Source organism: Coptis chinensis, chromosome 3, assembly GCF_015680905.1.
Source record: "Coptis chinensis isolate HL-2020 chromosome 3, ASM1568090v1, whole genome shotgun sequence".
NCBI classification, from domain to species: domain Eukaryota; kingdom Viridiplantae; phylum Streptophyta; class Magnoliopsida; order Ranunculales; family Ranunculaceae; genus Coptis; species Coptis chinensis.
The window spans coordinates 14,368,680-14,381,369 of NC_141458.1; the positions used below are offsets into that span (position 1 = coordinate 14,368,680).

General features: G+C 44.3%; 1 protein-coding gene across 1 annotated transcript; it reads right to left on the minus strand.

The window, feature by feature from the left end:
- Window positions 1-3,434: 3,434 nt before the first annotated feature.
- On the minus strand, window positions 3,435-4,190 carry LOC147508112 (uncharacterized). Its single transcript, XM_086596852.1, has one exon. The coding sequence runs from the start codon at window positions 4,188-4,190 to the stop codon at window positions 3,435-3,437; it is 756 nt and encodes a 251-aa protein (XP_086452978.1).
- Window positions 4,191-12,690: the final 8,500 nt, after the last annotated feature.

A 12,690-nucleotide genomic window follows, 5' to 3' on the forward strand; every position in this document is an offset into this window, starting at 1 on the left:
TTGATCCTCCTCAGCCGAGCTGGATTTGGTTGTATCCACCGTGACGCCCATGAAGGAGCTCAGCCTACCACCACAGTTTTGGTCGACAAGTCGGTCAATGCGAGGTAGGGGAAAACTATCTTTCGGTGTTTCTTGATTGACATTCGTGAAATCGACGCATAGGCAAACTGTTCCATTCTTTTTGGGGACCGCGACTATGTTGGCGATCCAGTCTGGATAGTCTACCTTTCTGATGAAACCGACTTGCTTGAGTTTGTCGACCTCGTCATTGATGGTTTTCTGAAATCACAGGGATAGTCGGCGAGGCCGTTGGCGAACGGGTCTAGCATTGGGATTTACATTTAATCTATGACATGCTACATTAGGATCTATGTCGGTGATAAGAGCCCAAAACTGTAGTTTTAACCCTTTAACAGTCATACTTTTAGACCAATTATGTGAGTAATAATTAAGAGTTAACATTCACACGTTTTTATGCATTTCAGGCTTCAAAGTCCATTATGTGCAGAAATGTGCCACTTTAGTGAGATAAAGGAGCAAAGGTCGGTTACTAAGGAGTTCCGTGATTAAAGGCCAAGTTTCGAGAAGACAAAGCCTTTCTAAAAGCCCGGCCAAAAGTGAAAAGTCGACGCGGGCCTAAACAAAGACACAAAAAGTCACAGAACTTCTGAAGGACATATCTTTGGACTCAGACCTCGGAATGGGGCCTACCTTATGTCAAAACGATCGACTCGGAAAGAGCTTTCCAATGGTCTAAGACTTGACCCAATCAGAGGAGCAGAAGTGGACGGAAAGTCTGTTGAATCCAACTGCAGCTGAAGAGGCCTTTTTGGACTGAAAGATTTGGGTTTTGGGCCTGATTCTCTGGCCCAAAACATGGCTCCAAACCCATGCACGATTTTTGGATCTGAAAGTATAAAAACAAAAGCTTAATTCTTTGTTAATGGTAGATTTTTAGGTTAGAAAATAAAGGTAGCTTAGAATAGAAAGTAGCCATTAAAATAGCTTCTAGATCTAGTTTTTCATGTAGATTAATTAAGTTTAGTTCCATTTCAATTATTGTATTAGATTAAACCTTTGAATCTTGTTCTTCATTTTGATTAGATCAATAAAGTAGTATTTTTATCAATTTCGATTTTGTCATTTCCATTTCTAGATCTAATTTCAATTCATGTCCTTATTTCATTTGAGTCATTAAATTAGATTTCATTATTGTTTAATTAAGTAAATTTCAATTCTTTATATCATGTTTAGTTTAAAAGTAATCGGAAATGATTACAGAATGATTCTCGCTAAACCTCCATTAGAGGGGTTGAGAAGCCTTGATGAAAGCTTGATTCGATTAACATAGATTCGTCGTAATTTTCTTTCCACTCTAGAAACGTTTAGTTCACCATGAGAATGGGTTTAATCGCTCACATGCTAGTTATTAATTGGTAGAAATGCCATGTGTAATTAGGGATTAGGAAGAACCAATTGTTCTCGCAAGCGCTCAATTCAGATTACGACGATTTGTAGTTAATAGGATTAAGTCGAGTTAAGGTGGAATCAATTCCCCTCTAACTCCTTATCATCGAATCAACGTAGCATTCCCTTAGTTATTCCCATCGTCGACTAGTTGCAATTCGTGGGTAGTTGCATCATAGTCTAGTTGCCTTTTTCGTAAATCTCTCATTAGACTTTAAGTAGAGAGTACGAACACGTGAGAACACAGCATGCGGAAGGACTAGGAGTGGAACGAATCTTCTATTCCAACTCTACGTCAATAGATTTGAGAGTAGAATCTTTGATAAATATAGACCGATAAGATTAAGTTTAGTTTTACTTGCGTTTAGAGTTCATCGCTTTATTTCGTAGGTAAAGCTATTCATTTAACCATTATCAGTCGGGCACATCTATATACGACCAAGCAAAAACATCTTTATTCATGGATAAGAAGTTTACAAGGTGGGCCTTGACTGTGGGGTCAATATTAGCCCCTACATAGACGAACTTGGGGTCGTCTTCTGTTCCTAGATTCACACGCTCTTTTTTTGCAGCTGGGGGTGTTGCGTCTGATGGCGCTGTGTCTTTTGGCGATTCGATCTTTGGGAATGCTTTATCACTCTGAGAGACGGTGTGATTGGTAGTTGAGGTTGTAGCGACCTCTGTGGCGACGACAACATGGGTAGGCGTGATCTCTGGAACCGGGGCTGGTTGCCTGATGCTTGATGGTGCGGCTTTCGGGGTCGTAAATGGTGGCCCAACAACATCTGATGCGACCTCTGGGGCTTTGATCGATGGAGCGACGGATACTGGATTGACATCTGAGGTCTTGGCTGGTGAACTAACGACTACTGGAGCGATTGCGGGCGTCTGAACAGGAGAGAAGGTCTTCTTGCAGGAACCCCCAGCGCTCTGCGGTGTAGTTCGGACTTTGACTCCGGCAACTAAGTCGTCCGCCATTATATAACTGGTGGGCTCGTGCTTTGTGAGGATTGGTACACTGACGGTCTTACTTGCTGACAAGATTTGATTACAATGATACGCTTCGAGTTGATTGCTGCGAAGTTCCATCATTCCTCTAGGGCCTGGAAAACGGAGAACTTGATGCAATGTTGATGGTCAGCTTGCATTTGATGGATCCAACGCCATCCTAGTATGGCATTGTAGGACGACTAGATGTCTAGAATGCTGAAGCGTGTATTGCAACTGACTTTGTCTTCTCGAGACCCTACCGATACTGGGAGTATGATGTCACCGACGGGGTCTGCCCTGGAGCCATTGAACCCGTAAAGGGGGGCAATCGGATCTATAAGGACTGATTTGGGTAAGCTCATCTCTTGAATGGTGTGGTAGAACAGAATGTCGCACGAACTCCCAGGGTCGATCAGGACGCGCTTGACTGTCCAGTCGCTAATCTTGACATGGACGACAAGTGCATCGTTGTGAGGGAGGCAAACCTTGTTGAGGTCGACCTCTGTGAAAATGATATCTCCTGTGTTGCGACCTGAGCTTCGCGGGGCGTGTGATGCCTGGGACGTGAAATGATACACTTCCTAAAGAGCGCCGACACGACGTCTTTTCTCTCTAGAGGAGGTTACAGAATCGTCTGGGAAGGTAATCATATGAATGGTTCTAGCATTGTCGCGATCTGACGAGTGCTATTTTCACTCGTGGCGAGAAAGGTCTCTGGGACGTCCTCTGCTTTGAGGGCGAGCTTGAACCTCTTGGTGGTTACGGCGAGGTGGAGATCGACTGCGTACTCGGCGAGCGATCAGTTTATGGCACAAGTCGCCGTCAGGAATGTTGGTGTACTGTTTTATATGACCAGCTTCCACGAGGTCCTGGAGATAGTGCTTAAGCCCCTAGCACGCATTGGTTTCATGGCATTTTGCTTTGTGGAATGCGCAGTAGGGCTTGTCAGGTCGATCTATTGGTTGCCTCACATCTAGTCAGAAATATGAAGCTCGCTGGATCTTGTCCAATATGTAACTGGGGGAGCGTGTCAAGACAGCGAACTCTCTGCTGTTGTCCGATCGGGTACCTGCCTCTGGTGCAAGCGACCTGGATCGCTTCTTGGCACGCGGGGTGTGATCAGAGATCGCTGCCACCTCCTGGTCCTCGGCTAAGCCATGAAGCTTCAAACTTTCTTGCAGTTTAATATACTTGTCTACCCGAGCGTACAGTTCGGACAGCGTTTCTGGGCGCTCTTTCATCAATGATCTGGAGAGGTCGGTATTACGCACTCGACAGGCGTTAGAAAATGTCAGTGTGGCAAAAGACTCTTTCAGGCCACTTTCCATACATAACAGTTCTGCCTTGAACCGTCTTAAGAATTGGCGAATGGTTTCATCTTCCCTGAATGATAGCTGGAACAGTGAGTCAAGATCCGCTTTCTTTCGTCTGTTGTGCACATATTGACTGGCAAACAGATCAGTAAGCTGTTCAAAGGTTTTGATGGAATCAGACTCAAGTGAGAAAAACCAATCAAGTGCGCCATCCTTGAGACTAGCTGGAAATAATCGACAGTGAAGGTGATCAAACTCGGGTGAACTGTAGAGTGCTAGACTTTGAATGTATCGAGCCACATGCTGACTGGGGCACATGCTGCCATCGTACATTGGGAAACGTGGTTGGATAAAATCTTGTGGAGAGGGTTTATTGAGGACCTCGGCACTGAACGGAGATGCGCGGTATGTCTTGAGCATTTTTTGAACAATCTGGGTCGCATCCTTTTTAATTTAGCGCTCCCGCGATCCTTTGTGATAATTCGTTAATCTGTTGATTAACCGTTGATGCCGCTTCAGCGACGCTAATTACCGGTTGTTGTTAGTAAACATCTACCCGCGGTTCGAAAAGCGAAAGATTATCTTGCCTGAGCAAGGAAATGCTCTCGTTTGTTAAACCCAGCTGGTTTGTGAGATTTTGAACTTGAGCTTCGAGGCTTGCCATGCTTCGTGGGCTTGAGAATTGTTGGTTTTTGAATTGAATGAAAGTGATTTCTCAAGTAATTGAAACCACAGACGGCGCCAATGTAAAGGTGTGTTTTGGTTTTTCTTTACATACAATGAAGAGAGGAGGATGGGTTGAGGTTTTTGGAGAGACCGAGTTCGCTCATGAGCGAGCTGCCTACGTATCTTCTCTTGGTTTTTAAGGGGAGAGAAGAATCAGGTCTCACGTAGTTTAAGTAGGTGGTATTTATAGGCCTAAGGGAGTGTTGATCTTAGAGACACGTGTACCTTTTGCACATGTGTAGGGTGGAGATTATGAATGTATGTTAGATTGGTTTTAGTAGGAGTTGTGTGCTGATTGGAAGTTGGTGCGGTCGTCTCTATTTTCCGGTGGTGGGAAGTACAAGTAAAATTTTGGAAATGATTACACCTGGTGGTGTTTTTATCTGAGGCGTTCTGTCTCCAGCCGTTTGTTCGTACTGAGACATCCTTGAACGAGCTTAAGCGTACCACCTACATGAAGGGAGCTGCTCACAGATCGGTCTTGGCGGTCGATGTCCTGAGTTCGCTTATGCTTCGTGCGTGTGCAATATTCCTTAATGAGGATATTACTCCCGTATAGTGGAGATACGCATGATCCATTGAATCCTATCTTTAACTTGATTGCACCTAGCTTTAGCTTTCCAATGAATTCTCCCTATTCTAAATGCTTGAACGGCCGTTGAATCTGATTCGATCCATAACTTAGTCATGCCCAATTCAACAGCTAATTTTCCAATATAGTGCATTATGGCTTGTGTTTCCACAACATAATTGTTCTCCACACCTAAGCCACCAATAAAAACACCTATGATGTTATCACTGTTGTCTCTGAATACACAGAGTCCCCCGGATTCCCCAATGATGAACAAACCGTCCGTATTAATCTTTATTATGTCGTCTGGCGATGCAGTCCAATAACGTTCGATCATAATTGGTGCTCTTCAAGGCTTGCATTGCAAGTTAAAGTTGTGTAGAACAGACAAGTCGTAAGGAGTATTGTGCATAGTACTTTTGGTTAACCTGTGAGCTTTCTTGACTGCCTTTCTCATCTGAATGCAAAAGAAACTGTAGTTGGCGTTCCCAACATCATACAAAATTTTGTTTCTATTTTTACAAATGGCCACTAAGGAAGTAGTGGCAGCAGCCTTCCATAAATCCTGAATAAGAAGGCTTTTGTCACTGCAAATGGAGAATTGGAGATAAGTTGGTTGAAAGATGTCACGTGGACCTGCAAGTGGAAAAGCTTTATGACATGCAACCAACACTTATCAGCAAAAGGGCATGTAATGTGCTCTTGAGTTTCACTGTCCTTTGAGCAAACACAAGATTTAGAAGCTAGCTTGAAGTTCAACCGTTTGAGCATGTCGTCAGTTTGCATTGCACATGTGCAATTTTCCATGTAATGCACCATGTGCAATTTTCCAAGCAATGGCAGCTGTCCTCAGATGAATCTTTGCAAACCAGATGAACCTTGACCACAGTAGGATCGAAAGCTTTTGTCTGATGTCTTCATGTGCGAATTGAATATGATGCTACAGTGAAGTTGCCCGAAATTGCATCAAACTACCAAAAATATAATGTAAAGTTCTAGCAAAGTATATATACAAAAATTCATCATCACATGTTCTCAAGATGCAACCAAATAAAGCACTTAGAATATACACATAAGTTTCTGAGAGCATCCCAAAAAACTTCATCTGTGAGCAGGAGGGGGGATCGCATTCAAATTTTGGAATGTTTGAGAGGCCGGTGTTGATAAATAGAGATTTCATAGAGACAACATCTTGCTACCGAATATGAGTGGCATAGCCAACAGCTAGGTACCGAGAAAGGAGACATTTTCGGCATTGGAACACCGAAAATGAAAAAGTAACCTGACAAATTGTTTTTCCAGCAGCGAGTTACCGAGCCAAGCATGATATCTCGGTATCCAGATACTAAAATTTTATACCCACTGTAAATGATGCTTTTGGTAATCCTTACAAATACAGGTTTAGTGAAGGGATTGGGATGATTAGATAGGGTTAACCGAGTTCGTATGGACGAACTGCCTACATATCAAGTTCTCTCTGCCGGGAGAGATTTGAATCAGGTTAGACGTAATTCCTCATCCTCTTTATATAGGCAAGGGGTTGCGCCTCCGGCTCTCACGCATCAGGTCAGATCCAGGTCTTTAGGTCACTCCCGATCCATGATGACGAGTTATTACGAAGCGTGCCTAAAGCTCCGGTCTTGATGGTAGTAATAAAGACATACGTTACCGACCGTTGAGATAAGTGAGAGTCTGGGAGATTGCTACCATGAGAGATCGTCCGTGTGTAGCGAGTTACCATGAAGCACCCTTGTGTGACGAAGACTTCCGGGTCGATTGACTACAGATTAGTCAGATCGCTTACCGTAGTTGAGTCGCTATGAAGCGAGCTATGAGGACGAGGATCGAGGGTTGATCTGCATTCATGTTTGTGTTGGATACGTGCTTGATATTCATTAGATGTGAATATTACTCCCTCACATTGCCCCATCTCAGTAGGTCGTTTTGTTCGTGTGAGCGATCTGCTGAAAGATTTAAGCTTGCACGTGGATGGCACATGGTACGTTTGATTTGAAAGGCTGCAGCTGAGGCGCCTCGTTTTGTGTGAATATGTGGCACGCTAGGGTTAGATAAAATGATTGTGTTTTATTTTCGAAAAACGAACCGGTGGGTGGCTTGTGATGTTCGCCTGAAGAGTTGTGGGACTCCTCATATGCTTCGCTGGAGAACGAGAGCTAAGGTTAGTTTCCGCCATTTTTGTTCCTTGTACTTTCCTTTCTGTTCGCTTTCCATTTGCTCAGTTTCTGGTTTTATTCTTGGTTGAGTAGTTGTCGTGGGCTTGAAAAGAGGAAGAACAATGTCTAATTCTGATGATACCCGATCTGAGGAGGTTAGGGAGGTTGATTTGAGTGAGGAGATAGAGGATGTTGATTCTGAATATGCGGTCGCTGTGGCGAGCAATTCTGGTGCCTCATCCTCTAGTGGTTTGCCTCCTAGGGTAGTAGATAAACGAACCCTGAAAAGCTTTGGTGAATTGAGGCGTGCTTACGATATTTGTGTGAGCGATTTGGAGATTCACGAACTGGGTGAGGACGCTGCTGTTTTAAGTAGCGTGTTCGTCCCCCGTGATTATGGTGTGGTTATCTGCGAGTGGCAACTAAGAGCGGGGTTGAGATTACCATTTTCTCGGTTGACATGTGAGTTTTTAAATTTTTGTGAGAAAGCGCCCTGCCAATTCATTGGGAACACATGGCGTTTACTTAGGGTATTCGGTCTTTTGAATGAGAGTGGCGAATACAAAATTGGTGTGGTGGATATTGTTGAGCACTTTGTTGTAAAATGATCTAGCGCGAACAATTTTAGCTTACAGACTTTGACTGGAAAGTCTAGCGTAGTGGATGGGGTTAGTAATGAACCCTGGGAGAGGAGGCCTTTTTTGATAGTTGGGAATTATTGCACCTTTGTTTGTAGTGTGGAGACTAGGGTTTGTAATTTTACTGGTACGTACTAGGTTGTATGTTGAATCATACCTTTGTTTTGTATGTTTGACAGGTATGTGTTTAATAACGAACTGACCTTTGACTTTCTTATGTTTGCAGAGGTCGCTATTACCAGAAAGAAAGGTTGTAGTGTGATAGAGAAGTTCGCTTGTCTGACTCGTGTTGAGAAGCGAGAGAAGTTGCCTAAAGTGGCTAGTTATTTTGTGGAAAGAGGAGGATGCGGGATCAGGGCAAAGAGGAGGCAGCAGAAGAAGAGGTCCAGAGGTAAGGGCGTTACCCAGTCATCTAGTAGTTCGAGCATGGAGCGGGAAGACAGTGGGATAGTGAGTAGGAAGCAGAGGAGGAAAAATGGTGGTAAGTCAGTGAAGGAGCTGGTGGTAGCGGGAAGTGACCTGAAATGGATAGGTCTGCTACTGGTGGAAGGGGGAGAGGATAGGAGAGCTTCCCCGTTGATGTGGAGGACATCTCATTCGTTCCTTGTGAGAGAAAGAGTTCCCTAAAGAGGAAGGATGACGAGCTTGTTTCAAGGGCTGCGAAGGTCGCTAGAGCGGCTGAGGTTGTCCTCAGTAGCAGTTCTGGTGTTGCTAGTGGGGAGCGAACTGGGGTGAAGACAGCTCGTTCTTCCCGATCTAGGCCCTCGGTGGACTTTAGCGTTTTGGGTCTCGGGGATGCTGGTACTGTTGCTGAGAAGGTGAAGGAGAAAGCTCCTAGCTAGTGCGAAAGTCGGGAAGGGTAATCTTAGTTCTTATGGGGATGACCTGGAGCGTAACCTCATTTATGTCCACGAGCGAACTGGCCGGGAGGTGACCGTGAAGAGGTCGGACTGCAGCTATAAGTCTGCACCTGTAGCGTCATGTTTGCTGGAAGGTAGGGATTATGCTTGATGGTGATCGGAAGGATCTGGACTCGAAGGATCTAGATGAGAACTTGCGAGCGTTGGACCGGGCTCACTACTAAGTAAGTGTCAAACCGCGACCTGAAGATGAGGCTTTGTTTGTACGAGCTTTATTTGTGTTTCTAACCGTGTTCACTTGGCTGCAGATTATAGCTAGGTACCAAAAGATGAAAACTGCTATTCAGTTTGCTGAGATGGAGAAAGGTGAGCTGGAGAAGCTGAGGGATGAGCTTGTTAGTATTTGTGAGGTGCAACAGGCTGAACAGAAAGAGTTGAAAGACCTAAGGGGCCAAGTCGTTACCCTTTCCTTGCAGAGCACGATCGCAGAGAACCGGGCGAGCGACCTAGAAGGGAAGTTGACCACGACAAACGATTTCGTTGATAAGTGTAAGAGCGTGGCAGTAGAAGCTAAGGAGGCGTACGAGCGTATGTTCACCAAATTAGATGAGCTGGAGGACATGCATGAGCAGCTGGGGGTAGAGCATGAACAACTCAAGGAGGAGTATGCTCGTGTGGTTACGGGCTAGAAGGAGGTCGCTTCCACCGTAGATGCTAGTGTCGTTCGCGCTATGGTACCCGTTACTACTGCTCCTGTTGCTGATTTGCTTAGGGAGACTGCGGTGGGAACGACCTCTGAAGTCCTTCCTGTCTTGAGCTCGCTCCAAGTTGCCTCTGGCTCTTTACTGGATCCGCTTCAAGTTGATGAGTTAATCCCTCCTTTGTAAGAGTTATGTTTCTTTGATTGGTCTTGAGCCTGATACATTAGAACTGATAACCTGGGGAAACCTGGGCAGTTCGCTTCTATGATGTGTTTTGAACAAGGTTGAACGAACTAGTTTCCCAGATTGTTCTGGGCAGTTCATTGTGTGACGAATGATGGCTAGCCGAGTTGGTTTTCTGGGATGTCCTAGCAGACGAACTGGTTTCCTGAGCCTGTTCAGGCAGTTCGTTCCTTTGCCTTTGTGAAATGCATGTTTTTTCTTGTTGCTCTTGTCTTGATGCCTTGAATATATATTGCCTGATGTTGTTGCATTGTATAGCGTTGCGTTCTCCAATTAGTAGGAAGTACCCAGGCTATGTAGCCCTTAAGCTCAAGCGCGAAACGCCTTTGCCCTGTAATAGCGCTTTTTTTATTGATCGAAGTGCGTGTCTAACGCCAGGGCTCCACTAGTAAAGATTGCTAAGACTATGCAACTGGTGAGCTCGAGTGAGCGTTCTTCATAGTATAGCGTTCTGGTTTAGAGTGGGCCTTAGCACGTGTATGGCATGCGTGAGGATTTGAACCGTTTGAGAGAGACAGAAATGGTAACCTCCCTATTTTTTGGAATTTGAAAGATGATGGGGGTACCCGGCACGTCAGTTAAGGTTTCAATGCATTTATGGTATGTCTTGGGAAGTGAAACGGTTCACCCTAAAAGACTTTGTGTGAGAGGTTGGGGGTACTGGTTCGTCACCTTCCTCAACCTTGCTGCCAATGTTCTTGCCAAAGCTCCCTTCGAAGCTCTTGCCCAAGTTCTCTAGCATTTCGGGTTTGTTCCAACTTCTCTTCATTTCTCTTCTTTGTGATATGTAAGCTTAGTACGCTCCTTTTGCTGAAACTTGTGTTGTCAACGGAGTGTAGAATGTCGAGGGCAGATGGTGATGATTTTGACTCTTTGGTTTCTCTAATGGGAGGGGTGAGGGAGACCTCTCCGCTCATCTTGGAGGAGATTGAATTCTTGCCACGCCGTTCATGCAACCTGGGTAAGTGGAGGCAGTCTCTTCTGACACGAGGGTCACAAAATGATCTAAAACTATGGGCTGCCCTACTTTTGGTTCGCGCCAGCGAACTGGAGGTGTGGTGTTAAGGAACCCACGTTCAAGGGGTGGAGCCGGCCTGGGCGCTCGTGATCGTGTTGTGGCAGGGAAGGGAAAAGCTATTACTGGGGAGTGCTCTGGGGCTGGTGTGTTAAGGGACAGGATGGCAATCTGGGGAGACAATTCGTCTATGCTGGGAAGACGGGGAAGAGGCATGCAGTAAAATGATCTGACTGTAGCCTTGGGTCGGCACCCATAGCGAACTGTCTTTTGGAAGGTATTGTCTTGGATGGTGATAAGGAGATGCTGGAAGACCAAGATTTGGATAAGACTATGGAGACCATGGATATGGCTTGCTGTTTGGTAAGCTTTTACTATTCTCTGGTTCCTTTTTCTTTTATTGGTTGGAGTAACATGTATGTTTTTCGTGTAGTTTCTTACTGGGTATCATAAGTTGAAGCATACGGCCTGATAAGCACACAAAACTGTAATATTAAAACCCGAGAGACATAGTGTTTAATAATCATGTAATAATTATATTTTCATACTTTTGCAGGTTTCCGCAATTAACGTGAATATAATGATAAAACATGCATCGAAGTACGGGAATACTAAAGTATTTGAAGTCTTCCCACTCAGCCCCAGTAAAGCCCAACAAAGCCTGACTAGAGCCGAAGTTTCTAAAGGAACAAAACCAGTGCAAAACGGGTCCACATGTAAAGAGGCAGCAAACTTCCGAAGTTCACATCTTTCAAACCTGGACACCGACTTCGGCTAGTGAACTGCCAGAGCAACCAGGGCGGCGAACTCTACGCAAAGACAGAAAGTTGTAAAAACGCCAAAATCGGCACCGCCACTGGACACACCACGTGGACCCACTCTACGATCCCAAAAGGCATGACGAGTCAGCATAGGCAGGTGGCAAGTGATGGTCACAATTTTGTGCCACCTTACAAAAGGAAAAGACATGTACCAAAACTTTGAATTTGGCAAAGGACCAAAACATAAGGTATAAAAAGACAAAGAACCAAATTAATTCATATGAAGCCAAAACTTTGTATTCCAAAGTTTTGAATGTCTCAATTGGAGAAAAGGACAAAACCAAATTAAATGGCTTCATGAGGGAGACCATCCTATATATATGTGAGGGGGTCTTCAATATTGCTCCTTTAGCCTTGCTCATTAGTTAGTTAGCTTTAGTTTATCGTTTGTAGCTTCATTCCAGTAGGTACTTTACATTCCGTCATTTTTTCTTCCAGCAACTTCAATACTGTAAGTTCTTTCTTCTTAATAAAATTCATTTCTTTTCAAGTTTAATTCCTGTTCTGCATTTACTTATTTATTGTATATAGCAAGTTTAGTTATTCCTCCAATGACCATGAGCTAATCCCCCCCCCCCTCCTCAGGGGGAGGGTTATGCTGCTCGTATAAGAATCTGGATTGACACTCTAATGTTCTATAATCATTACTTAGGAATTAGGTGTAGATTATACATCCAGTCCCAAAATGATTGAGACTGTACAAATTTGGAGTGCTGATGCTCCAGAACAGTCTCGCGAGAGACCCAAAATGTCTCGCGCGCGACTCTCTGGTGTCAGACAGCTCTCCAATTTGTCCAGCTGATGTAGAATCGAACCAGGAGCTGAAATGATATTCCAGAGATGAAATATTAGTTCAACTCCTTATGCTAGTAAGATGCGCTCAGAGATGTGTGTATTTTGCTAGGGATCGATACTCGACGTCGTCTCAGATTTGTCTATGAACTCGAGACGGATTAGAGCTGTAGTGATGTGGTAGTATAAACTGTTGAAAATGATTCTTGCATGAGTACGATTAACCCTCTCCCTGTTTCTTTATCTTTATTTATTTACGTCGAATCACCGTTAGTAATTTACATTACTTGCATTACCGTTAATTTATTTAAACCAACTAAAAAACCTAAAACCCTACTCACCAAAAGTTGTAAATCCAGTTGTACACCTTGTCGAGCCC

Bases quoted from the DNA above. Each gene is read 5' to 3' on its own strand.
- LOC147508112 (XM_086596852.1), bottom strand. From the start codon at position 4,190: ATGCTCAAGACATACCGCGCATCTCCGTTCAGTGCCGAGGTCCTCAAT.